Source organism: Oryzias latipes, chromosome 4, assembly GCF_053564925.1.
Source record: "Oryzias latipes strain Hd-rR chromosome 4, Olatipes_Hd-rR_3.1".
NCBI lineage: Eukaryota > Metazoa > Chordata > Actinopteri > Beloniformes > Adrianichthyidae > Oryzias > Oryzias latipes.
The window spans coordinates 33,628,182-33,653,265 of NC_136240.1; the positions used below are offsets into that span (position 1 = coordinate 33,628,182).

General features: G+C 40.2%; 1 protein-coding gene and 1 long non-coding RNA gene across 2 annotated transcripts; one reads left to right on the forward strand and one right to left on the reverse strand.

The window, feature by feature from the left end:
* The first annotated feature begins 351 nt into the window (after nucleotides 1-351).
* Nucleotides 352-1,907, forward strand: LOC105354015 (uncharacterized). The gene is made up of 3 exons (XR_908713.3): nucleotides 352-483; nucleotides 1,127-1,238; nucleotides 1,705-1,907. It is a non-coding gene; the product is annotated as an uncharacterized LOC105354015 (long non-coding RNA).
* Nucleotides 1,908-3,486: 1,579 nt separating this feature from the next.
* On the reverse strand, nucleotides 3,487-24,471 carry ankrd24 (ankyrin repeat domain 24). Its single transcript, XM_078945426.1, has 24 exons — nucleotides 24,413-24,471; nucleotides 24,256-24,323; nucleotides 22,649-22,779; nucleotides 19,799-19,887; nucleotides 19,639-19,703; nucleotides 19,508-19,565; nucleotides 17,339-17,409; nucleotides 17,160-17,266; nucleotides 16,387-16,559; nucleotides 15,270-15,286; nucleotides 14,935-15,027; nucleotides 14,276-14,383; nucleotides 14,081-14,200; nucleotides 13,753-13,882; nucleotides 13,416-13,641; nucleotides 13,123-13,174; nucleotides 11,991-12,175; nucleotides 10,092-10,828; nucleotides 9,708-10,018; nucleotides 8,049-8,282; nucleotides 6,784-6,960; nucleotides 6,553-6,720; nucleotides 5,904-5,969; nucleotides 3,487-3,623 (listed from the first exon to the last, which is right to left on the reverse strand). The coding sequence occupies exons 2-24, from the start codon at nucleotides 24,289-24,291 to the stop codon at nucleotides 3,555-3,557; spliced, it is 3,423 nt and encodes a 1,140-aa protein (XP_078801552.1). The 5' UTR covers nucleotides 24,292-24,323; nucleotides 24,413-24,471; the 3' UTR covers nucleotides 3,487-3,554.
* Nucleotides 24,472-25,084: the final 613 nt, after the last annotated feature.

A 25,084-nucleotide genomic window follows, 5' to 3' on the forward strand; every position in this document is an offset into this window, starting at 1 on the left:
CAAAAAAAAGATATTGTTTGTGAAAAATGCCAGCGCCGGGTATCAAACCAGCGAGCTTCTGCACCAAGGATTCCCCATGGATTTTAATGGAGGCAAAAATCCTGGAATATCTTGAAAAGTTCAAGGATTCGAAGGACCAAAAGTCATAGCTGGAAAAAGCTGAAAGAGTTGAACATTTGAATGGTTGAAATAGCTGAAAAATTGTAGGAGTTAAGCGGTAAAAAATGGTGGAAGATACTAGAATAAAGAAAGAAAAACAGAAAAACGAGTGGTATGCTTTACAGTATTCAACCAATAAAGATGGAAGGGAGTTAGGTGTCACCGCCCAAGCCAACTGAGCCTAACAACAAAATGAACACCCCCCCACACTCAGTTCACTCAATTATGAAGAATGGCTCACAGCTGTGCTTCTGTTTGATCCATGCAGCAGAGCAGGACTCCAGCTCAACCCGGACGCTGGACAGACACACCACTGGTAAACATGTAAGCGTCTCATCTTGGATGCATGTTTGTTTTGACACACGCAAAAGAATAATTCACGTTTTTTTTTTATCAAAGTAATTAAATTCATCAATGTGAAACAAAGAAATGAATGAGTCGACTCCGTTTCCTCAGGATACCAGACTTTTCAAGTTAGTCAAGAGTTGGAGAAAACAAAGATTTTTTTTTTTTACTACATTTTTTGTTGTTGTAAAATAAAATCGTATTCAAAAACGAAAAAGATTTGATTTAAAAAAGCTAATTTTGAACTGACATTTTCTTATGCCTCTCAACAAACGTGTAAAAGTGACAACTGTAAAGCAAAACTTGTGCATTTTTCACGCAGATTAATTTTCTTTTAAAATGATTTATAACTGGCAATAGAAATTCTCTCAAGAAGGTTTATTTAAAAAAACAGATTCTCCCAAACTGTGCAAAATAGTTTTCTCTGTAGACATAAGTAACTTTGATGTAAAAAAAAATAATATTATTATAATTATAAGCAATTTTTATGTAACTTTGTTTTAGCCCTGACATTTCAAAACTTTGGATCAGAATTAAAGCGATTCAGATTACCAAATCCTCTGATCTCACTCCATGGATCAAATATATTTTTATCCCGGTATTTCAAATTTTGCTGGATCAGATCAGATTCGCTCAGATCTGCTCGGATGTGGATTTTCGGATCCGCCCCGCCCACAGAATCAGCAACGAGAACCCAGGAAAAAGGCGGAGTTTCTCCTGGAACGAGGACAAACGTGAGTGAAATTTTGATTTAAGACAATCATTTTTAAAACCTGATGAATCGATTCATCATATTTTGCTCTTAAAGTACTAAACGTTTAAACATCACTTTAGTTCAACTCAGTTTCTTTTGTAAATGCATTTCTGTCTGATCAGTCAGGGGAGGCACGGCCTCACCTGAAAAATATAGCTTAAAAAAGGGATGAATACACTTTTTCTGAAAATAAAATTCAAATATTTTCTGGACATGTCTGTTCTAAAAAGAAAAGTAGTGAATTTAGACATTTCTTGCTCAAACATGACAAATTGGCATCAGCCTCATAAATATTTAGGTCAGATCTGAATATTTAACTTGCAAACTAAATGTTTAAATTCATAAAATTAGTTTACAAACAAAACATTTAGTCTGTAAAGTAAATGTATATTTACAAAGATCTTCCCCTGCAGTAAACTGACAACACATTTGTTTTATTGTTCCAGGTCTGTGGAGACACGATTGCTGCTCTGAATCTGCAGGAGTTTATTTTAAATGTCTAGCTTATATATGTGGAGAATGGAGGAGTGGCTACTGTGCTCCATGTTGTGTTTTTCCCCACATCGATTGCCTTTTTTTGGACATTGAAATGTTCTTCAAAACATGTGAAATATTCAATAAATCCTCAGGAACAGGATTCTGTATTCTACCTTTGTGTTGTGAGTGTTAAGCTGCTTTTCTGTTCGTTATTTTATGTTTGCATTGTTGGTTTCTGCATATTTTTGAGAATCCTTTAAATTCACATCTAATACAATGTTGAAACATACAAACTGACTTCTTCCTTAATTTAAATGGAATGATTTTATACATGAGCAGTAAAATGATGACGCTGACGGTTCAACCGGTGGAACTTTTTTACGCTGAATCGCAGCAACTCAGCACTCTGACCAATAGGGGACTTGGATTTAGTAGTGACGTGTGGGTGGCGTCTGCTTCAAAACACAGAAGTACCAACCGCTGTTAACATGATCACGGAGGAGACATTAATAATAGCGGTTTGTGTCTGGTCAGATTAATGACTCCAAGATGAACATTTATAGGGACAAAGCTGTGAAAATAAAAGGTCTAGAGCAAGATTTGCGGGATTTGCACCACTCTGACTTTGCACTCCGAGCCTCTTCCTATTGTAGATGGCAGATGAGCGCCAATAAAACAGTAAATAAACCAAATTAGAAAAATCCTCTCCCTGTCGCTACCTGCGTGTCTGGTGCTGGTCCGGTGTGAACACGACCGGCTGGATGCGCGTTCATAAAACAGCCTAGACCTTATGTTTGGATCTGTCTTCTTCTTCTGTGGCAGAAGAAGCCTCCAGAAGTTCCAGTTGAGCTTTGCAATTATTAAAATCGTTTAAGAAAAGATGAATCGACAATACCAAGCTAGCACTGGCAAATTTCTTTTTTTTATAACTGACAGCTCTAAATTTAATATAATATAATTATACCATGATCTGGGTGAATACTTGATTCTGATTCTAGGGATTAAAAAGTAAATTACCACAGTGATGACACACTCTTGAAAAAGAAGTTCTGGTCACGTAGCTTAAATGTTCCGTATGACTGCGTTGGCTTCTTTAAAACAACCTTTTGCTTCATCTGGACAAAAACAAGCGGTAGGAGGTGATTTTCTCTGATCTGATGCTTTACTGACACATCGTGATCATCAGCATAGATATCGCTATCCTTTGCCGCTGCAATCGAGGTCGGTGCCGGCTCAGCGAGCCGTCATGTTACCGTGACAATCCGCCGCACCACGTACTTTTTGTGAAAAAAGCAATCTAAACCAAAAAAATAAGAATTAAGGACTAAAAACTGAGTATTTATTTCTTTTAGTGACCCTGGTATGAGTGGGTTAATGAAAATGAAGTAAAACTACATTTTAAGGCTCAGTTCAAGTAGATGATAAAAAGTCGGAAGATGCATAACTTAAATATTGGACTCTATGCATTCAATCATGAAAAATAAACATGTGCAAAGCAAAAATCTTTATTATAACAACATGTTATAAAATGAGTGGTCAAGTAACACAGTTAGAGCACGATTCTGCCATCAAAATCAACACTTCATCTGCAGGCACGTCCTGCTTTTATGAACTCCTAACAAACGATAAAGGCACTCCCCTTTGGGTCATGTGACTGCTCAACTGTTGATCAGGCATCGCTAAGCTGATGCTTAGCTTGGAAGAAGAGTCACATGCAGCAATATCTGACCACAAACTGCAGGGTTTGGCTTTGGGAACAAGGCCTCATGAATTCTGACCTTGAAGGTTAAAATGCAGAAGCTGCAGGAGGAGAAAGACTTCATGGTCCCTGCTGTGACATCCTCAGGATCTGATAGAGAAGACGCTGCACCTCTTCGTCCATGTGACCCTGATTTCAAAACAAAAGCACAAACTATATTATAGCATTTCAAAGACATCAACGTTTCAGTAGTTTTATGCTCATCTCCTTCCAAACTTTACATGTTTATTAAGTTAAAGATTTTTCTTTCTGTTTCTTTTAAAGTAATGGCATCTTTTGATCTATTTTCAAAGCTTTATGGTTTGTTGTTGCTGTGGGTCCTTTGTTGTACCAGTAAGGCTTTTTCCAACAGCATTTTTTCATCTGCTCCTAATTCACAGCGATTTGAATAAAAAATACTCAGAAATGCAAATCTGAGTTTTGTTTTCTTCATAAACAGTTGAAACCAGAGGTTTACATACACCACATAAAATCACACAAATGCCTTTTTTACTCAGTCAGACATGAAATAACAGTAAACTTTTCCAGTTTTAGGTAAATCAACAAAATTATTTATTTTTGAATAATATCAGAATAATGAAAGTATCTGTAGGTTTTATTTAGACAAGTTTTTATTACTTTTATTCTTAATACTAAGTTTTTATTTGACAAAGTCAGAAGTTTACATACATTTCATTAGTATTTGGTACTATTGCCTTTACACTGCTGCACTTGGGTCAAACGTCTTGGACAGGGGTCCCCAAATCCTGGCCTGGAGGGCCTGCGTCCTGCTGGTTTTCCAGAAAACCGGCCTTATTTGCTGTGGTTTACCTGGATCAGGTGTGTTTAGTCAATAAGGAGCTTCAATGGCAGGTTGGTTGGAAAACATGTCGGACACCAGCCCTCCAGGCCTGGATTTGGGGACCCCTGGTCTTGGATGTCTTTCCACAAGCTTCTCCCAAGATTTGGTGGGAATTTTGCCCCATTCCTCCTGATGGAACTGGTGTAACTGACCCATATGTAGTGATATTTCTACCACACATAAAACCTTACGAGTTGCAAATGAAAATATTAAATATTTGCTTTTCAATTATTTTTTATTTTGCTTTCAAAACTTTTTTTTCTTTAAAAAATGTTTTTGCGTTTGCAAAACACGTGTTTTTGCATGCGTTGTGTCAAAATCTCACTTTTTTCCTATCTTTGATTTTGCTGACATTAGTTTCAGTTTAGTGTGACAAAGCTGCCATCAAACAGCTGCTGATTGGTCCAGATTCTAACCAATTAAATCACAATATTTATCTAACATGGTGTCTGAAGATCTAAAACCGAACCAGCTATTTTTACTCACAATTTTGTCTCTTTGGATGAAGACATTTTCATTTTTTGAACATTTTAACAATAATTCATACTTTCTTTCTTTTGTAGCATTGATTCATTTTTATTAAGTAGGATTTGTGAATTTATGGTTGAGGATCCTCTGATACTTTAAAGTTTATCTGCTGACATTGAATCAACAGACCTGTGTGTGATCTGTGAATCCTGCAGAGCAAATTATTGATAAAAAAAGTTTGTATTCTTTAAGAACTGTTTGTTAAAACAAAACGATAAGATTTGAAGCACACATAATTATTTTGCACATGTGATTGGGATTAGATTAACAGCAATAATAAGCAAAAGAATGATGGCTCAGCTAAGCAGAAGAAGCATTTTTAACTTTAATGTCAATTTTCACAGTGTCTCATGTTTTAGAACTTCTGAGCGTTTGTCCAAAGTAAAAAAAAAATCTGCCCATCTCCTTCCTGAGCCATACGATGGCTGGACGTTCCCATGATGTTTATACTTGTCTGAACAGAGGAACGTGGCGCCTTCAGGCATCTGGAAATTGCACCCAAGGATGAACCAGATGGTTGTCTTCCTAGCATCTTGACTGATTTCTTTTGACTGTCTTATGATGTTTTACAAACAAACAAGCAAGTGTGTTTTAATTGTGCCCCACTATATCCACAGGTCTGTTTCCAATTAACACAAATGCTGTCGAAAAACGTATCAGAAGCTTCCAAAGAGATGACGCCATCATCTGGAGTTTCCAAAATTGTTTGAAGGCATAGTAAACTTGGCGCATGTGAATTTTGGACTTTGATACAAGTAATAAAAACGTGTCTAAAGAAAAAACCCATAGTCTCATTATTCTGATATTTAGCAAATAGAAATAATTGTGTTAATTGTGATTGACCTAAAACAGGAAATGTTTACTTTTGTGTGTGTAGACTTCTAGTTTCAACAATATGTCCTCCATTTTCAGAAAAACGCCACAAGAAACATGTTAAAAACACTTTTTTTTTTGTTGGAATGGGTCTCTAAAGAGCATGTAAACCTTCCCTTTTAAGGTATATTATAATTGGTGAGTCTATATTGAATCAACTAACTGACCTGCACAGCTGACAGTAAATGGGAGCGATACACAGCAACCACCTGTTTGTGCTTTCTTTCCCAATCCTAGAAAAAAAAGTCAAACTGTCAGAATTTACCATAAAGTACGACAGACAGTACAAATAGAATAAATATATCAGATTAAGTAAAACATCTGCAAGAATAGTCATAAAATTAGAAGAAAAACATCAATACTTTACAAGAGAAGTCTCAGAATTATGAAAACGTCACCAACTTTACAAGAATAAAACTGTAAACATTTTATGAGAATAAAGTTATGATTTCATAGGTTATAAATTGAGGAGATGCGAGTCACAGATTTATGAGGTAAAAGGTTGTTTAGTAAGAAAAACAGCGAGATGGCGTCTGACATGGCCAGAAATGGTCATGTAGATGGACGATTACACCAACAGTTTTTATTTTCCAAGTTTATTCTCGTAAAATGTTTACTTTTTTTCTTCTGATAATTTGACAGCTATTCTTGTACATTTTAGACTTTTAGACTTATTCTCATATCCATTTTTATTTTCTGTAATGGTAGCCCTAATGCTTCGTCGTAAGAGATTTAATGTCTTTAAAAAATAGTTTTGTTTTTTTTGGCGTTTATTCTATTTTACATCACATGCTTTTCTAGCAGAACCTTTCTCACCTGGAGCTGTTGGGTGAGTATAGCAATTCTGTTCTGCAGCGCCATTTGTTGCCCAGGGTTACCATGATGGGCGGATGAGGAGGAAGAGGTGGAGGTGATACCGAGAGGAGGCGAAAGAGCCCCAAGCGCCTCCTTCAGGCGGAACACCTCTTTGGACAGCTCTGTAATCTGCAAAGACAAAATGAGTTGATCCTCCTGCCCTCTGACCCTCCTGGATCCACGGTCGCCCACCTTGCGGTCCTTCTCCTTGACAAGGCCCTGGGACTCCTGGATGTCTCTGTGGAGCTCCTGGATGTGACTGGACTGGGCCTGGAGTTCAGAGAGCTGCTGCCGCACCGCCGCCAGCTGCGACTCGGCCGCCTGTCGCTCACTTTTGTGGAAGAGGGCCTCCCTCTGGACCTGGAACACCTGAACCAGTTAGGGAGTCGTGTTATTCTGTTGCTATGCAAGTTTCATTTGCAGTTCCTTGACAACAAAACTTGATATTTTATTTTATATTTCAGCGCTGTGGGCCTCGCCTGTGGAACAGCCTGAGGCGTCATCCACTGTGGAGGTTTTCAAGAAAAAACTTAAAACTCATCTTTTTGGTAAAGTTTTTACATAGTTTTTACTCGTCCACGTTTTCCTTTGATTTTATAAATCTAATTAACAATTCATTTATTTATTTTGGTTGTACTGGTGGGATGTGCATGTGCTGGGTTATTTTTTTAATGTCTTTTTATTTATCTATTCATTTTAGTGTTGTTTTTACTATGACTATTTTAACTACTATTTTTTATCTTACTAATATCTATTTTAACATGGGAAGCACTTTGAGATGCTCTGTAGCAGTGCTGTCCAAATAAAGCTGAATTGAATAGCGTTGTACTAATATGAAGCAGAAATGTTTGGGAATACATTCCTTTTTCAAATTACCATGTCAGTTGCAATGCGCCAAAATCAATAAATACTCCTCGGTCCACAAAGTCATTATGTTTTTTCTAGGACAAAAACAAAACAAAAAGAATTCTAAGGTTTCCAAAATCATTCCAAAAAAACTTGATAAATGAAGTGGACAACAACAACAAAAAATACTAGGACCTGCCCTCCTTCTCCATACTTAAACCATCACAGAAACAACCCAGCAGGTGAACATAATCAAGTTCTCCCCCTGATCATGTGACATTTCTGGAAAAATGGCGACTACAGATCAGGCGGTGTGGACTTCAAGAGCTCACTCCTGACTGGCGAGAGAGATTTCCATAGAAATGTTGACTCTGACTGATTCGGACCAATCACTGCTACATAATGACGTCTGGCTCCAACGCGGCGGTGTCCATAATGCAAACAAAATGGCGACTGAATTGACTTCATTTAGTTGGAGCCAAGTAAGCCATTTTGTATGGACCACGATGGATCCACCTGGATGAAGGAGAACCTTCACCGACATGTTTCTACGGGTGATGTCACACCCACTCGGTCCAGTTCTCATGTACAGTCGGCGCTCAAACCCCTACCTCAGTGCACGTCTTCTCGTGTTTCCGAGTGAGGTCATTAAAGCGAGCAGAGATGGCGTTGATCTCCGCTTGCAGGGAGAGCCGCAGGGCCTCGTGGTCCCCCTTGGAGATCAGACCCTGTTCTGCAGCCCTCTGAGACCTCAGTTCTCTCAGCTCCATCTCTTTCTCATCCAGAGCCTCCCGAGCTGCAGCTGCACTGCTCTCGCTGGCCTGTAGGGTGCGCTCAAGCTCTGCCTGACATACAGCAAAACAAATGTTTACAATCCTGCTGTCAAAACGGCAGCAAAGCTTTCTGGGAGACGGAAAAGCTGTACAGAAAACAGCGTGCAGCAGCTGGTGTGTATATTTCTAAAAGCCTGAAGCAAAAATACATTGTTAAATAAACCAGATGGTTCCTCTTTGAAAATATGAGTGTGATAAAATTCCCTTGATAATTAAAAAGACAATTCTAAAATCCTCAAAAACAAAATTGCTGATCCTGGCGGCACATATTTCAGTTTTAATTTAATTTTCTTCTTAAAGGGATCAAGAATTATCTCTAGCAGAAATCTATCCAATCGATTATTCAGTAAATTAAAAATACTGAAAATAAAGGATTTATTCCACCAAAGATTTTTAAACATTCATGCATGAAGCACAGCAGAACTGTCTGCCACACAAGATACAAAGAAGGAAAAAAAGACAAAGTCATTATAGTTGATTTTATCTTTGTCACAATTTAGATTAAAACAAAGGAAAGATGTGTTTCAACTCAAGACCTGGAACAATCTAAAACAATTAGAGAAACCCTTCATAAAATGTGTTAAGGAAGAGCTTCTTTAACAATAAACGAGCCGTGCTGCCTAATTCCAGGAACGAATTATTAGAACTAATGTCTAGGATATCCTAAGCAAAACACCTTGATGTAAACCACAAACATGCTTGATTGTGAAATGTATTTATAAATATGTTTATTGACGTACCGTTTTCATATTTTATGTATTGTATATAATATATATTTTTCTTTTTTACTGTACAATTGTTTTAATTCAAAAAATGAAAAAGTGGCCGATAGACAGGTTTTCTTTGTTCGGTTCCCTTCCATTTTTCCTGCACTAGAACTTCTGTTTTTGTTTTTGTTGATTTGTCAAAATGAAAAGAAATATTTAAAACATTAAGGAAAAATTGAAATAATTCCAACTGGATGGGAAAAAATAAAGTTTTATTGTGCTTCCAAATGCATAAACCCAAAGTATATCAATTATAACTTACAAATGTTTAAAACGGACACAAATTAATTTTTATCACTTCTTTTATCTTCCTAACTACAATAGTTTTTTGGTCAAATGCTTTCTGTTTTGAGAGCAGATGTTTGATAATCTGTGAACTGTATATACAGTATGATGGGCTTGTGTTGAGAGAAAAAGAATATTAGTAAACTAAAAAAATGATTTAATGTCTTGTTTTAATAACTTGCATGAACAGAACCAGAACCAAAGTCGTCTTTGTATTTGTTTTCTCATTTCAGATCCTCATCCATTTTCATTCCAAAATACAAAACTTAATTTTTTTATTTTTTATTTGCAACAAATTTTACTCAAAATGAATCATTGTAGTTATAATTCATACACACTGATTTTTAAAATAAACCCCCTGACTGACTCCTGTAATTGGTCTGACCTTGATTTTGTCATGCTCCTCTTTGGGAACAGCGTCCTCCTGCAGTCTGGCCTCCAGTCTGGCGGCCTTCTCCTCAGCACTGGCCCTCAGACTTTTTTCCTCCTGAAGCTCCTGCAGGGTCTGAGCTAGCTGCTCTGACACTGCAGATAGCGCGTCTTTGTGCTTCGCCAGAGGCACAGCATCTCCCCGCTGCAGGGCATCCTGCGCCCGACCCTCGCGCTCTGCACACAGACACTCCAGAGCCTGCGCGGCCTCCTGCCGGGCCACCTCCAGCTCCTCCCTCATAGCTGCTACGGTGCGACTGGAGTGCTCTGATGGGACGGAGACGTTACATCGTCATCATGAATGCTCGTTCGGTGCTCAAAAAGAGATACCTTTGCACACCTGACATGACAGAGGGCTCAGAATGGTCTTCCTCTTCTTCATCGTCACCATCTCGATGTAGAGGAGGGCGGAGCCTCTCCAGTTCTAGGAGGGCATCGTTGAGCCTTCTAGCCACATCTGCTCTCTCCCTGGCGAGTTGCTCACACTGGATCCTCAGAGTCACCTGCACCTCCTGCAGCTCCGAGCGCGGGACACGCTCTCTCAGCTCCCCCTCTAGTTCGGTCACACGGTCCTGAAGGCGGCGGGCCTGATCTCCATCTGTTGCCTCTGATGTCCTACTCTCTGCCAGGGCCGCCTCCAGCTCAACAACTTTGTCTTGAAGAGACTTGGCCGTCTCCTCTGCCTTTCTGCTGGAGTCCTCGTCCGACTCCTTCTGATCCAGTGCAGCCTGCAGTGCCTTCACTTTCTCGTTCAGCTGTTTGATTATGTCACCGTCCTCTTGGCTCTGACCCTCAGCCTCGCCCTTTTGCTTCGCGAGCTCCTCCTCCAACTCGGTCACCCTGGCCCTCAGCTGCTGCGCCTCCTGGCTCTGCTCCGGATTTGCAGCTTGAGCAACTGTTGCTGCAGCATCCCCCTCCCCACACTCCACGGAAAGTACCCCGAGACGCATCTGCTCCTTCAGCTCCTCCAGCTCAGACTGAGAAGAGGCTAACTGCTCCTCCATCCTGCGGAGCTTCTCCTTCAGGGCCTTCAGGCTCTCTGGATCTGCACCCGCCGTCTGGGGCTTCTGGTTGTCCCTTTAAAACCGAGGAAAGTTGAAGGTGACACCTCCAGAAGGAATCGTGCAAGCAATACATGACGAGGAGGGAAGAGTCCATGATTTTATTGTGAAGTCTCTATTCCTGTCATGCATCCTCTAAGGACCAGCTCAGGAACCAACAAACCAATGCGTTTGCATTTAACATGCAGTTCAGCAGGAAACCCAGAGCTTCAACCTATCACTCTGTAATGCCAAAGCTTTACAGTTAGCTCACAGGCTTCTCCACTCCTGACTGTGCAGAAGTAAATGACCAGTATTTGTCACTTTTGAAAATTAAACTTATTAAGGATTAGATAGTGTGATTAGTCAGAAATAACATCCCTAGAGACCAAAAACCTGCCTAAAACATGAAGCTAAAGCAAGGATGGCAGGGATTTGTTGAACAGTACCATTGGAGGTCACATGGCTAAATACTGGCCTGTGATTGGCTATTTCCACTGATGTTTGTAAACAAACTGATTTTAACCCTTTCATTGTTGTTTTTCTTTTAGTTTTCCATTGCTTGGTCTATGCCTATAATGCAGTCCATCTAGAATTTTTTGGATTATTTTATTTTTACAGTGCATTGTGTTCTGCGTCCTGATTGGCTGCAGATCACTACTGTCAATCAATGTCCTTTGCGCCGTGTGTTCTGTATAGAATCAGTAAACAAATCGACATGAATCTTTGATAATGATCAGAGCGTTTTCATTCGATGAAACTGGATTTGTTTTTCTACAAAAAGGTTTGAACTTTGAGAGTAGAATACAACTCCAATGATACATGAAGGATCACTGGATACTGTAAATTCTGTAATAAGCTGTTATTTCAAATAATGATTTTAGGTAGTATAGCATATACTTTATACAAAAATTAAAAATGTTTTTTTTTTTTTACTTTAACTGTACTAATTACTTCCATTGTAAATAGCCAGATTCACATTTCTCTAAAATTTGAACTTTTTGTCCAATTTTCAAAAATTGAAGCATTTAGAATCTATAAATCTATAAAACTCATTTAGAATTAATATCATAGGCTTAATATTAAAAATCCATCTAAGTTCCTGATTGAAATCACATAAAACCCCTGCTTGTGGTCTGTAGCTGGTAATAATAAAGGTGTGCAGACTTGGAGAACCAGATGAACATCCACTGACTTACTGCTCCTCCGCTGCGGTGGAGTCGCCATCGGAAGCCTGTTCCTGAGAGAGGCGCTCCTGGAGGGCTTCATACTCCTTCCTGAGGGTCTCATACTGAGCTAAGGGGACAGAGTCAGTGCTGGGTGCCTGCATGTCCGTGTCATCTTTCTCAAACATCTCCAACATCTGTAGGAAGAATGGAAAAAACTTTCACCGAAGGAACAAACCCATTTTCCAAAATAAAATTCCCACTTTTTGCAATTTTGTCAAAATCGAACCCACTGGTGCCATGCATGTCATCTTCATTTAAAAAGGCTTGGGGGGAAAAAAAGACCCCACGGTGCTCCTGGTGGTTACAGTGTGAATGTTTTTTAATGGGACTGTGACTGAAAAGCTCTTTGGGCTTTCTAAAGAGTAGAAAAGCACTGTAAAAGGATGAAAAACACTATAAAATGACAAGAGAAAAATGTTCCTGGGTTTTTGCAATTTTGTTTTCATGGGTTTATGCAATGTCACGTGACAGTCTCACACAAGAATCTGTTTGTTACTGTGTATTTTACTTTTGACATAAATTTAAAAAAGACAAGATTAAACAAACAAAACAAAAAAAAACAAGAAGTGTCTGAAATAGATGTCCATGGTTTTCATTGGAGTGGGTCTTTAGATAAAACTGTTGCAGTTAAATGGAAATGATGTATTGATTGTTTTTTGTTCAGCTATTTGGTCATGTATCTCTACCGAGGAACATCGCATGTTTTCCCTCATGTTGTGCAGCTCTAATGTGTTTATAAAAAAGCATATGCAACATTTATCAATAAGTTAAAAACATGTGAGGACTTATTTCAAGAAATTCCATCTTGATTAAAATTAAACTCAAACTACGTTCCTAAGTATGTCTTAATTGAATTGTTGTGAATCAGGAGCAGATGAAAAAATGCAGTTTATTTGTGACGTAGATAGAAAATACGCTGGACGGACAACAAGCTCTCCTTTGCTTAAGCAGGGAGCTCTGCAGAAACCTTGTTTTCGAAAACAACACAGATTTTTTTATTTGTTTTGCTTTATAACGGCATGACGTCTTTAAAGCATTATTGGAAGTTCTCCCAGAATGGAACAAGACTGTCCTGGATAAAAGCAGAATCATCCATTCTGACGCATTGACACCCCTCGTGGAGGTTTTGGTACAGTCTGATGTTTCTGCTAGACCTTTTAAGGAGAAGTCAAGCTCTCAGCTTTGACCTGATGAAGCCACATTGGCTCCCAGCTGCAGACAAATCTACATCTGCATTTGGTGACAGTCGGCTGTATTTATACCAGTGTGAACACAATTAGCTAAGTGCATCAGTTCAGCACTTTAACACTGAAGAGGTCGTTGCTAATGCTCCAGTCGGATCACTTGGCTTCCCCCTGAAACAGGACCTCTGCCACAGACCCATTTGGTAATCACTTTACCCACGATGCTTTTACATTAATGAGCTCCAGGGAGCTGTGTGTTGAATTGACTGTACAACACATTGTGTGCATCGTTTTAGGGCTGCTTGCCTGCACTTTAAGCACAAGTTCAGAGTTCTGGGACGTGAGCTCCTCGATTCGTCTGCGGAGCTCAGTGACGGTTTCCGGGTCTGCGTCATCCTCAGCCAGCGAGGCTCTGGAGCGCTTGGAGAGAAGCTTTTCTGAAAGGGAAGTTCAAGACAACACAGCGAAAAAAAATTAAATAAAAAGGACCAACATCACTTCCGTCCACGAGCATCCTCTGTGTTGAAAAACATGTGTCGTCTGCATACCGGGGAAGTCAAACATTTCATCCATGTCCTCAGAGTCACTTGCTCCAATCACATGCCCCCCCTTCAGCTCCTCCAGCAGCCTGTCCCTCTCTGACTCCGCCTCCTCTAGACGCTGCTTCAGCTGGGACAGCTGTTCAACATGTCAAACTCACTGTTAGGACCTGACTAAACATCAAATCCTACAGACAAATCCTTTTTTTAGGCCAACATTGTAAATAAGAAATTGTTCTGAATGTTTTGAATGGTGAAAAAAAAGGTTTCGATCGTATGTGTTACAGCAAAGTGCAGGGAAATCTTGCTGTGGAGACTTTTCACTGCTACACTGCACCTCCTCCAAGGCGGAGAGGGCGCTCTGCTGCTGCTGCTCCAAGGCTTTGATCTTCTGAAGCAGACGGCCTCTCTCCAGACGCAGCCGGCGGATTTCCTCAAACACCTCTTCGTCCTCCACCTTCATCAATCAAAGCAGCAGAAAAAGTTCTCATGGGCTGGATTTCAGTCAGTTTACGACGTTTACGGCGCCGACCTGGGCTGACTGCTGCATTTCTGAGGGGGAGGGAGACTTCTGGGGTTCAGGAGACTTCCCCGTTGGAGCGGGACTCCAAGGTTTTGGAGAAGGCTGCAAACCAGGGACCTGCAGGATTATGAAGCGTGTAAAAAAAAAAAAAAATAGTGAATGCTTAAATAAAGAAAAAAAGGAGACCCCACTGACTATAAGAACTGAACTGAGTGGCCCCTCCCCCCTGGCGTTCCAAACAGGAAGTACCTGCTGGTTCCAAGAAGCCAAAATCCCATAGACTTCTACAAAGCAATAAACAACTTTTACGTGGCGGTCCAACAAGCTCACTCCTGATTGACCTGAGTGGTTGCCATAGAAACGTGGAATCAGATCGACTCGGACCAATCCCTGCTTTTTGATGACATCTGGCTTCAACGTGGTGGCTTGATGTTGTAAAAATAGGGTTTGAATTGACTTCATTTAATCGGAGCTGGAAGTAAACCATTTTGTATGGATGACATCACACTCACTCGCTCCAGTTCTCATATACAGTCAATTGAAATGAATTTGATCAGGAGTTTCGATGATTTCCTCCAGAAAAAGGGTACAAAAATAGAGTGAGGTCCGTTAGATGACAACAAAGCACGGCTCCGACACAGCGGGAGAGGTTTCTGCCTGAACGGTACCTGGAGCGGTGAGCGGGGCGGCGGGGGAGCTTTCCGTTTGCGAGGGGCGGTGCCCCCCTGCACCGATGAGGCAGCCGAGGGGATTGGGGTGAGCTGCGTGAAGGCGAGAGCAGGATCACTGACAAGCAAAGGTCGAGCTCAACTTAACAAGAAACACGGAGGAAGCAGAGAGAAGGGGACAAACTCTGTGAGCACGAAAGGAAGAAGGAGGCAAAGCCATCTCAGAAAAAGCAGCACACAAAGATGATGACCTCATATTGGAATACATGCACAATATGATCGGCCAGCATGAGGGCGTGACCTCAGAGCTGAAAAACGCAGCTTCTCAACGTTACCTCCTCGTCTCCATTGCCTGAAGCAAAGTATGCATGAAGAAAAAAATGACATTAAAACTTTTTCCAGCGTTTTCTACAGATATTCATGAATGAGCTGTTTTAGGGACGCACTCCGATCATCATTTGATCCATTGTAAAAGCGATCCCAGTGGTCTTTTAATTGTGGTCATGCTATTTTTTAGCCAAAATCAAAAAACCTGTGTGGTTTTTAGGACATAGTTTCTGCAGAGCGGCAGGAGTTAATTAGTAATTCACCTCAGAGTTGTGGTGTTGGTCTGGAGCAAGCCCGCCCTCCCTTCCCATCACTTACAACTGAGCTATCCTTTTACGCGCTCTCCTGCGAGGTTACTACGGTGGCCCTGAAGTTCAAATTACACCAACAAACATATTGAAGGTCGCAACGACAATTTAAAAAATAAAACAAATAATGAAATAAGCAACATTACATTTTAGAAAGCAAAACAAACAAAATAGAAACAAAAGGTTTCAGTAAAGAAAAGTAATTTCTGGAAATCAAAATGAAAAGTTGACAAACGAAATACAACAAGAGACCGGAAAAGGAAGGTACTATGGGACGCCACTGATTGGACAACGACGTTTTTCCATCATTCCAACCAAAAGTAATTTGGCTTTAAGGGATACTGGATATGCAGCGTACTAATCATAAAACCTTTGTTAGCATGCGGACATTGAAGACACATTTGAAAAAACTCACCTGTCATCTTCCAGTCGGTGATGTCCCGTAGTATCTACCTTTTCTAGTTTATTACCATGTTTCTATTTTTAATATTTGATCTTGATTTCTGGAAATTCATTTTGTTCTATTTTTATTTCATTTGATTTCGTTGGAATTGTTTCGGTTTCTGAAATGTTTTAATTTTTATAAAGCAACGTTTTTTCTCGGGGGGGGTATTTTTGTTTTGCTCTTTTGATTGTCGTTGTGGTCCTTTAATTGTCGAGTAATTTGTTGGTGTGATTTGCACTTCAGGCCCACCGAAGCGTACAGCCCCTCACACCCCCAACCTAATATTTGCAAATTTACATCTTAACATTTTCTTGTATTATAGAAACAGTCTGAGCACAGATGAGAATTGAAGCGGGTCTTATCACTCTGTACCTGCAGGTGCCCCATTCTGCAGCGTGAGAATGATGCTTTGGTTGCCTGTTGTGATGCTGTAGTCAACAGCTTTGTGTCCAAGAGAGTCAACCAGCTGTGTGTTGGCCCCGCCCCTCAACAACGCCTCAACCGTCTCAATGCTGTCACTCTCACACGCCATCATCAAGGCCGATCTGCCAACCCAAACACAAAGCGACAAAAGATCAGTCCGAGTTCACAAAAACTTCAATAAAACCGCAATCCAACAAAGTAAAAAGTCCTGATTTGGTCTCTGCGTCAGATTTATGTCATCAAATATGTTAGCTATTTCATTGGGAGCCTTGTTATTGCCATTTTTTTTTATTAATGACATTTTTAGAACTGGAAATAATTTCAGGCATGAAAGGGTTAAAGGTAAAAACAAGAACAGTTATGATGACAACATTTGAGACAGAAGAAAATACAAAAGTTAAAGCTTTACTCGTGTTCATCTACTTACAATGCACCACTTCTATTAGTCTTTATGGTCTACAAGCGAGCGCCATGTAAAATTATGTAAAAATAAAAATAATTTTGACGAACATTCCAGTTCGTCCATGCATTCTTCCCCCTCCACATTTTCTTACTCCATTTAATTCGAGAGAAGTAAAGTTTAGAAACTTTTTTTCCTCAATTGAGTTGAATAAATGAGTATAAATAACAGTTGACGACAACTCCCCCACTCTTGAAGGTGAGAGGAGGATCCTTCTGCGGGCAAAGATAAGCAGAAAGTCCTGCAGCAGCTTTGTCCCTACCTTCCCTGACTGTCCTGCATGTTGACATCAGCACCTCGACCCAACAGGAAGACGCACAGATCCAGTCTGCTCATTTGGGCTGCTAGGATCAGCGGCGTGGCTCCATCCTTACATCAAAGAAAAGAGAAATCAATGGTTTTTCACTTGCATTCATATTAAACATTGCATTCATAACTTACACTGTCTTGAACATCCAGATTGGCTTTAAAGTCCCAAAGGATCTCAGAGCAGCCGAGGCAACCGCTGACCGCTGTTGGATCAAATGGGGCCATAAAAAGTCCTACTTTAACGATGAATCTCTGCAGTTATGCATTTCTACTAAACAACTTCAAGATTTGATTGAATGATGGAAAAACTGCAGGTTTTATGGTCTGCTTTAGTTCAGAGGTCTGCAACCTTTGACTCTCCTATTATCCTAGGGGTCAATTTGACCCCAATCCAATGTTTGTCATGAAAAAATAATAGCTAACCTTTTTCTTTTTACTTCATATTTCATGGCTTTACTGATTTGATGGGGAAAACTGATTAAGCATAAAATTGTAGTGATGGTATTTTTTGCAATGTGCTAATCACATTTTGCATACATTGGTGTCCCTCAGGGGGCAATTTGACCCCAGGCTGTTTTACCTGTGTAAAACTTATCTGTCTACGTTTGTGACCTAACATCCCCACACCTGCAGGTTTTTGAGTGGATACATAACAGGGGGGGTGGAGAAAACAGATATTTTCTCACGAGAACTTTGATGTTTCTCGTGGTGAGGTGTGAACTCCTGCCAAAACGAGGAAGCCAACGTAAGCTTGTGAGTTGATCACATCCAAGTCTTTCCAACTACACGTCTCCCCTCTAAAATCATCATCTCAAGTAAAATATTTTCGATTGATGATTATATATTTTATATATACATTATAATGCTGGACTGTAACACTTGAAAGCCACTTTACTTTGCTAAACGTCACTTTGCACATCCTGTGTACAGTAAAAGCGTTCTCATCATGAGTTTCTGTTTCACACAAAAACATTAAAATAAGAAGAAAAAAAGAAAGAAAAAACTCCCTAACTCTGCCACTGCCACTCTGTCCCAAGTCCGGATAACAAAAGAAGAGGCGTAAGTGAGACTTTATAGTGATTAACCACAAATATATCACAAAAAAGGAGACAAAAATAAGTAAATATGTTCATAAAAGGAAAGGGGGTCACTAACATCATTCAATAGGCTTTATTCTGTGAGAGTCTGGAATGAGCACCCCAAGAAAAGATTTGTACGAAAACTTTTCAAGATACATCACTTCTAATTTATACGTTTGGCCTGATGGTGGCGCTAGAGAAGAGGTTAACCCACTGATCTGTTTCATTATCAAGGGGCTATTTATGTATTCAACAAACAAATAATGTGCCCTAACACAAAAAACTTGGTTAACAATTATTTGTAAATCATTTTCTGAAGGCAAATATCCCTGGGGTCAAATTGACCCCAAGGGGGAAATGTGTGAGTAGCATGTGAGGATAATGCAAGGGTTAATGCTAAAAAAGAGCCATTTGGGCAAAAACCCAGCCAGTATATTTATTTATGTAATGTCTCTTCGTTTTGACAGCGGCACAAGTTCCTTTCAAAATAAAATGTTTCGAATAAGGGCCCCATGCATCAGTAGATTTACCTGAATTAAAGATGCAAAGAGAGTCAGACATGACCTTTTTTTTTTTTTTTGAATCAGAAAAACAAAAATAAACAGAAATACAATGTTGAACAAAAGTTTGAAAAAGGTTAGAATATGTATCAACCCCTTTATTTCTATTTTCACTTAATCCAAACTCAAAATTGAACAAAACAGAACCATCACTAGGATCTAAAGAAACAAAGAAGACTGCACACATTTTCTATCACTATGACTTTAGTGCTCCTTCATCCTTTTTCTCCTTTTACTAATATAAACAGGGCAATGCTGGTTTAGAATTGAGAAAAAAAACACTTTATCCAATTAAAGGCACTTTTATGCTTGAACTTTTCTTCTAAACAGCAACTGTTGTGCAGCAGAATATTTGCTTAGAGATTATTCTAACCATTGATTAAACCCTTCACTATCAATTTGATCAATTATCGGACACGTTAAAAATGACTAAACTTAATGAACTCAGACAAATTAACCAAAAGCCCATAATTTATCCAGATCATCAGCAGTTTTCTGCAAAACCAAAGCATATTGGAGGGGGGGGGAAAAGAGGCTCCGGAGCCTCAGGTTGCAGATCGCTGAGCGAGACAAAAAGAGAATAAAAAGGAAAATGTTTGTGTGTGTGAGCGGTTCACAGGGCTTTAGGTCAATGCTCAGTTTGGGATGTTTGCAGCTCGTACCTGCATGATGGAGAGGAGTTCTGCCAGTGCTGTCAGTGCAATCCACAGACAACCTTTCCTGTGAAAAACACCATCAGTAACAGAAAAATGTGCTCGTTTAATAATGCATGTACAGTTATACAGAGATTTACCTGTAAGAGTCTCTTCAAACACTCAGGTTGGCCGTTTTTGGCTGCGAGGTGAAGTCCACTCAGGCCTTCAATCCGTCAAACGGACATGAAAAGATGAATGAATGAATGAAATGTTTCATTTTTTCCTCCACAGAGACATTTTCACCCGAAGGAACCTCACCAGCCCCATCAGGAAGACTGATGTCTGCTCCGTGGGACATGATGACCTCCAGGCAGTCGAGCCGGCCTCTGGATACACTCAGGTGAAACCTGTGAGACGAAAACACAGAGGAGAAAATGACCAACAAGGCTGATCTCTACGGTTAGCCTAAAACCTGTACAACCTTCACCAGGATAAGGTTTTATCTGGATAAAAAAGACAAACATTGTTTGCTTCAAAGCCTGAGCCACATTTTAGTAAAGAACAACAGAAATAAAAACTGTTCTTTGTGTTACAAATTCAAATATAAAAGAAAATCCTCTGGAGTACCAGAGAATTATCACCTACAGAAAGTGTTTGTTGAAGGTCTTGAAACGGAAAATCCATGTTGGCTTTGTTTAATGCATCATACATAACAATATTCAGATTTGTGCAGCGTCAACTGATATTACGATGCTGGGGCCGTAACAAAAATGTCAAAAGTCAAAGACAAAAGCAGGTCGGTGAGGCAAATGCCGTTGAAATATCATCAAGTAATACATTAAATATAGCTGTGCAAGAAGATTTGATGGAAAAAAATAAGCAGGTGCACGGCAAAAACAGAACAGGTGAATGAACAGGTAACTTTAAAAGCTTAGGTTTTCACAGGAGTTTAACAGACGGACATCCAGCAGCCTCACTGTTCTACGAGGCTGACGAGTAGCAGAACTTTTGTGAAATACGGAGTTTTGTCGACGAGTCTTTGGAGCAGTTTCACAGCTACAGATTGCTGAGTTGTGGTTTAGTCAAGAACCAGCTTTTGCATTGTGTTGCAGGAAATTATTCAGTTACAAAAAGCATTAAAGGCCAACTACAATGAAAATGCAGTTCTTACCATGTTCTTGGGGGCATTTTTCTGAGGTTGAAGGACCTCTTTAAGGAAAATTAAGCTGAAATTGCATTTCTGAGGATTACTTTATTGTTGTAAATCAGGAGCAGAAGAAAAAATGCTGAGAGGAAAGGAGCTCCTTGAGATGAGGACTAGACAAACATACAAGACATTTTTTTATTTTCAGAGAAAACGCAGATGGACCCCCTAAACGAGTATGTTTATTCAGTTGGTACGGATATTACGTAGAATGATGCTGCTTCTCAACAATCATTAATAATGAATTTTATTTATATGGCGCCTTTCTAGACACCCAAGGTCGCCTTACAGATAGAGAACAATAAAATACAGTTAAAAGAAAGACACATTAGTTAAAAACAAACAAGACATTGTAATCATAAAATTAATTAGGGTGGGTATGCTTTTCTGAAGAGGTGGGTTTTCAGATTTTTAGCAAACTGTGGGAGTGAGTTCATGTTCCCCAGACCTGAGGGAAGTGAGTTCCAGAGCTGGGGGGCAGAGCGGCTGAAAGCTCTGCCCCCCATAGTGACAAGCCGAGCGGTGGGTGTAGCAAGCTGGAGTGAAGAGGCAGACCTAAGGGAGCGGGTGGGAATGGCAACATGGATAAGGTCAGACAGATATGGGGGGCGAGGTTATGGAGGGCTTTGTAGGTCAAGATAAGGATTTTATAGTTAATCCGGAAAGACACTGGTAGCCAGTGAAGCTTTTGTAGAACAGGTGTGACATGCATAGTTGAGGGGGTTTGTGTTATGATCCGGGCAGCAGAGTTTTGGAGCAGTTGTAGTTTGTGAATGGTTTTGTAAGGGAGTCCGGATAAAAGGGAGTTGCAGTAGTCCAGACGAGAGGTGATGAGACTGTGGACTAGAATGGCCGTGGAGTGAGGACTGAGAGAGGGGCGGAGACGCCGGATGTTTCGGAGGTGGAAATAGGCCGTCCGGGTGATGCTATTTATGTGGGCAGTAAAGGAGAGAATGCTGTCAAGGATGACACCCAGACTCTTAACTTGTGGGGAGGGAAGGATGGAGCAGTTATCGAAGGAAATGGAGAAGTTAGGGAGTTTATTTAGGGTGGTCTTTGTTCCTACGATGAGGAGTTCAGTTTTGTTACTATTTAATTTAAGGAAGTTTGCAGTGAACCAGGATTTTATTTCAAGAAGGCATTTGGAGAGGGGAGTCAGGCTTGGAGGAGAGGTAGAGCTGGGTATCATCTGCATAACAATGAAAGTGGATGTTGTGTTTACGGAAGATATAACCAAGGGGAAGAAGGTAAATGATGAATAGCAGGGGCCCTAGGACAGAGCCTTGGGGCACACCTGTGGTAACTGGAACTGTGGGAGAGGTGAATGACTTTAATTGTATGAATTGTGTGCGGCCTGAAAGATAGAACTGTTGTGATTTGATCGATGGTCTTTGAGAATAACAAAGAAGATGGAGAGAATTTGTCAACGCCGCAAGAAAGTTCTGATGTTTTTTAAGACAAAACACATAAAAAAGTGGAAAAGCAACCCTTTGGACTGAATTTGTTGAACAATTGTAAAATGTCAAATAAAAATTTAAAGTAAAAAAAAAAAAAAGGAAAAAGAAAGTATTTGTGGCTCCATTCGTGTCAACAGAGGGGAAGTGGGGGCGGGGTTGCTCTGCGCAAATGGTCCCACCCACAGCTCAGACATGAATTTCCAATGAACTCCTGCCGCTTTGCGGAAACTATGTCCCAGAAAACGACACAGATGTATTGATTTTGCCTAAAAATAATCATAATTGAAAGGCTTTGGAAATAGATCAGAAGATGATCGAATTTAAAGATCTAGAAAACATTTTTTGAAGATTCTCCCAGATAAAAAAATCTTTGTTATTCAACAAATATATTTTATTTACAGTCCCAGTAGTGACGTTTTACTCAAACATGACAACCTCTGAAATAAATTCAGTCAAAAATAGTTCTCTAGGTGCAACAGTAGAAAAAAATCAAAGTGCCAAGCTTACGCTGACTTCCCCTCGGCATCCAGCTTGGTGGGACAGAGGCCTTTCTTGACGATGAGGGCCGAGACCTTGTCGGGTTCGTTCTGCTCCACGGCCTGCAGGAGCCTCTCATCACTCTTACTCCAGTCCTGACTCTGAGGGGAGGAGGTCAGCAAGAGAGGAGGTCAGCAGATGCTAATTCACCAGAACCATCAGAAAACAACAAGTTTGCACAAAACAGAATCAGATGCAGAAAAGTTTTTTTTCCCTTGACTTATTGCAGACTTACTGGTAGTGGCAGCAGGCTCAGACAGGGACAGAAGCGCTTCATCAGGCTAAAAACAGGCTGCTGAGGATCCATGATGCTAGCCGGGCATCCCACACTACTAAATGTGGCTACAGTACACAAAGTCAGCACACACTGCCCTACTTGATGAGGCTCTGCTCTCTGTCTACATCAGATTACAGAAATCCCTCTGAGAATTTCATGGGATCCATCCGAAAGACCCCTTTGAGGTCAGAACGACCTCACGGCAGAGGTCCTCCATCAGCGAATATCCTCAAATCCAACCTCCAGGGGGGGAGAGTTTGCTTGCACCACGACACAGACCCTAGCATCCCCTCTCTGCATCCTCTCGTCTTGCTCCGGCTGCTAGCAGGGGACACTGCCGGTGTGTCCACTGCAGCCCCCCCCCCCCCCCCCCCCTTCTGCGCTCACTGCCCTCCTTATGGTCATTTCCATACTGCCTCATTCGCCCCTCTTTCTCTCCATTTTGTCAGGGAACGCACGGCAGATCAGTTTCTCTGCAGTCACAGATCAGGCCCTTGCAATGTAACAGCTCAGCAAAAGTGGATGGGGGGGGCAAATGAACTCCAATCTGTCCCGATGCTTTGAATTGTTCTAGTTTTGTGAAAATAAGGTGCTGTTCTCCATTTAAAAAGCCACAAAAGGCCCTAAAATGAGGTCAAGGCAACTGTGGATTAAACTAAACGTAACAGAACGTCAACATTAATGTAAACAACGCTTAAAAAAACTGTGTTTACATTTTCCAAATCAATTTGATAAACGGTTGAAGATGATTGAAAAACCTTTTTTTGTCAAATCAAATCAAAACTGATGTTTTTAAATAAACGAAAGAAGATATTTTTAATAGAAACGTTTAAAAAAATGTAATTGAACAGAAAAAAGTAGATTTTTCTGAATACAATACTTTAAAAGAATATATAAATTATATAAATGCAGAAGAAGTGCATGAAACACGGGCTGTTATCCTGTTTGAATGTGGAGTCATTCATATTCGGACTCTGCTTTTGTTCATAAAGTTTTGTTCACGTGTGTAAAGCTAGGGTTAAATTAAAAGGACTTTCTTTTTCAGAGGACTTCATGGCCGCGCTGGTACCTGTGAATAATTGAAGGTCACCTGATCTCACTGATTCTAGCAGCCGGGCTCTCCTGCTGCTCCGTGACATGAAATCCTCCCTGCTCGACCACATACATGCACAAAAAACTAACTGAACCCTTCAGCGAGTGGGACGGATGCACACTTTCCTCTTCAAATGACAATAATGACAAAGAATACATTTCTATTCAAAACACCTGGAAGGATCAACAAAGCAAAAGTAGGTTTTACCTCATTCTTCTTGAACTTTGCTTTAAGACTTTTCATAATAGTTTGAAGTTCTTGGATCAACAGGAAGACTAGATAAAAGAACAGAAATAAATACCCAGACAAAGGTTCAGGCTTCAATATAATCAGTGCATTAAAACCACTTAAACCTGCAGCTTACCTGTGGAGGACTGACGTCAGTCTGCCGTGGGCTCTACCATCACCTGCCCACAGGAAAACACCAACCTGAGCGTTATCTGACCCACAGCAGAGATGCACCCGCCCCCAGTGCCAAACTAACCAATTGGGAAAAAGCAAAACACCGGATCGAAACCTCATTGGTGGAAATGGATGACATATGAAAAGTTTTCTCAACTATTAGCAATTTTACAAAGTTTTTTTATTAGCATTTGAGTTGCATTATATTAGGTTTTGATTATGTTTTATAAAAAAACAAACCTGGATTGTCATTCATTGGCTGACCTTTTAACCTTTGGCACGCGCGGCGGCGGGAAAATATTTGTGTTTCAGACAAAACGGCGACCAATGAGACGCCTGGAGCGGCTGAACCCGGAAAAACGCAACATCCAATGGAAAGATTTATTCAAGGGAGATTTAATGCAGAGAAAATGTAGTTAACTTACTTATCATTATGACTAAATATGCCCCCCCCACCCAAAAAAAAAGAGTATTTTGTATTTTCAGAAAGAAAGGATTCTGGATGTAAATAGTATTGAATCCTGCCCTAAAAAAAGCTTCTAGAACAGTTGAAATGGTCACGTTTGAGACTTATTTTTGTTTTATTTTTATTCTTTTTTTCACCTAGTTAATCTTGTCATTATTATTATTATTA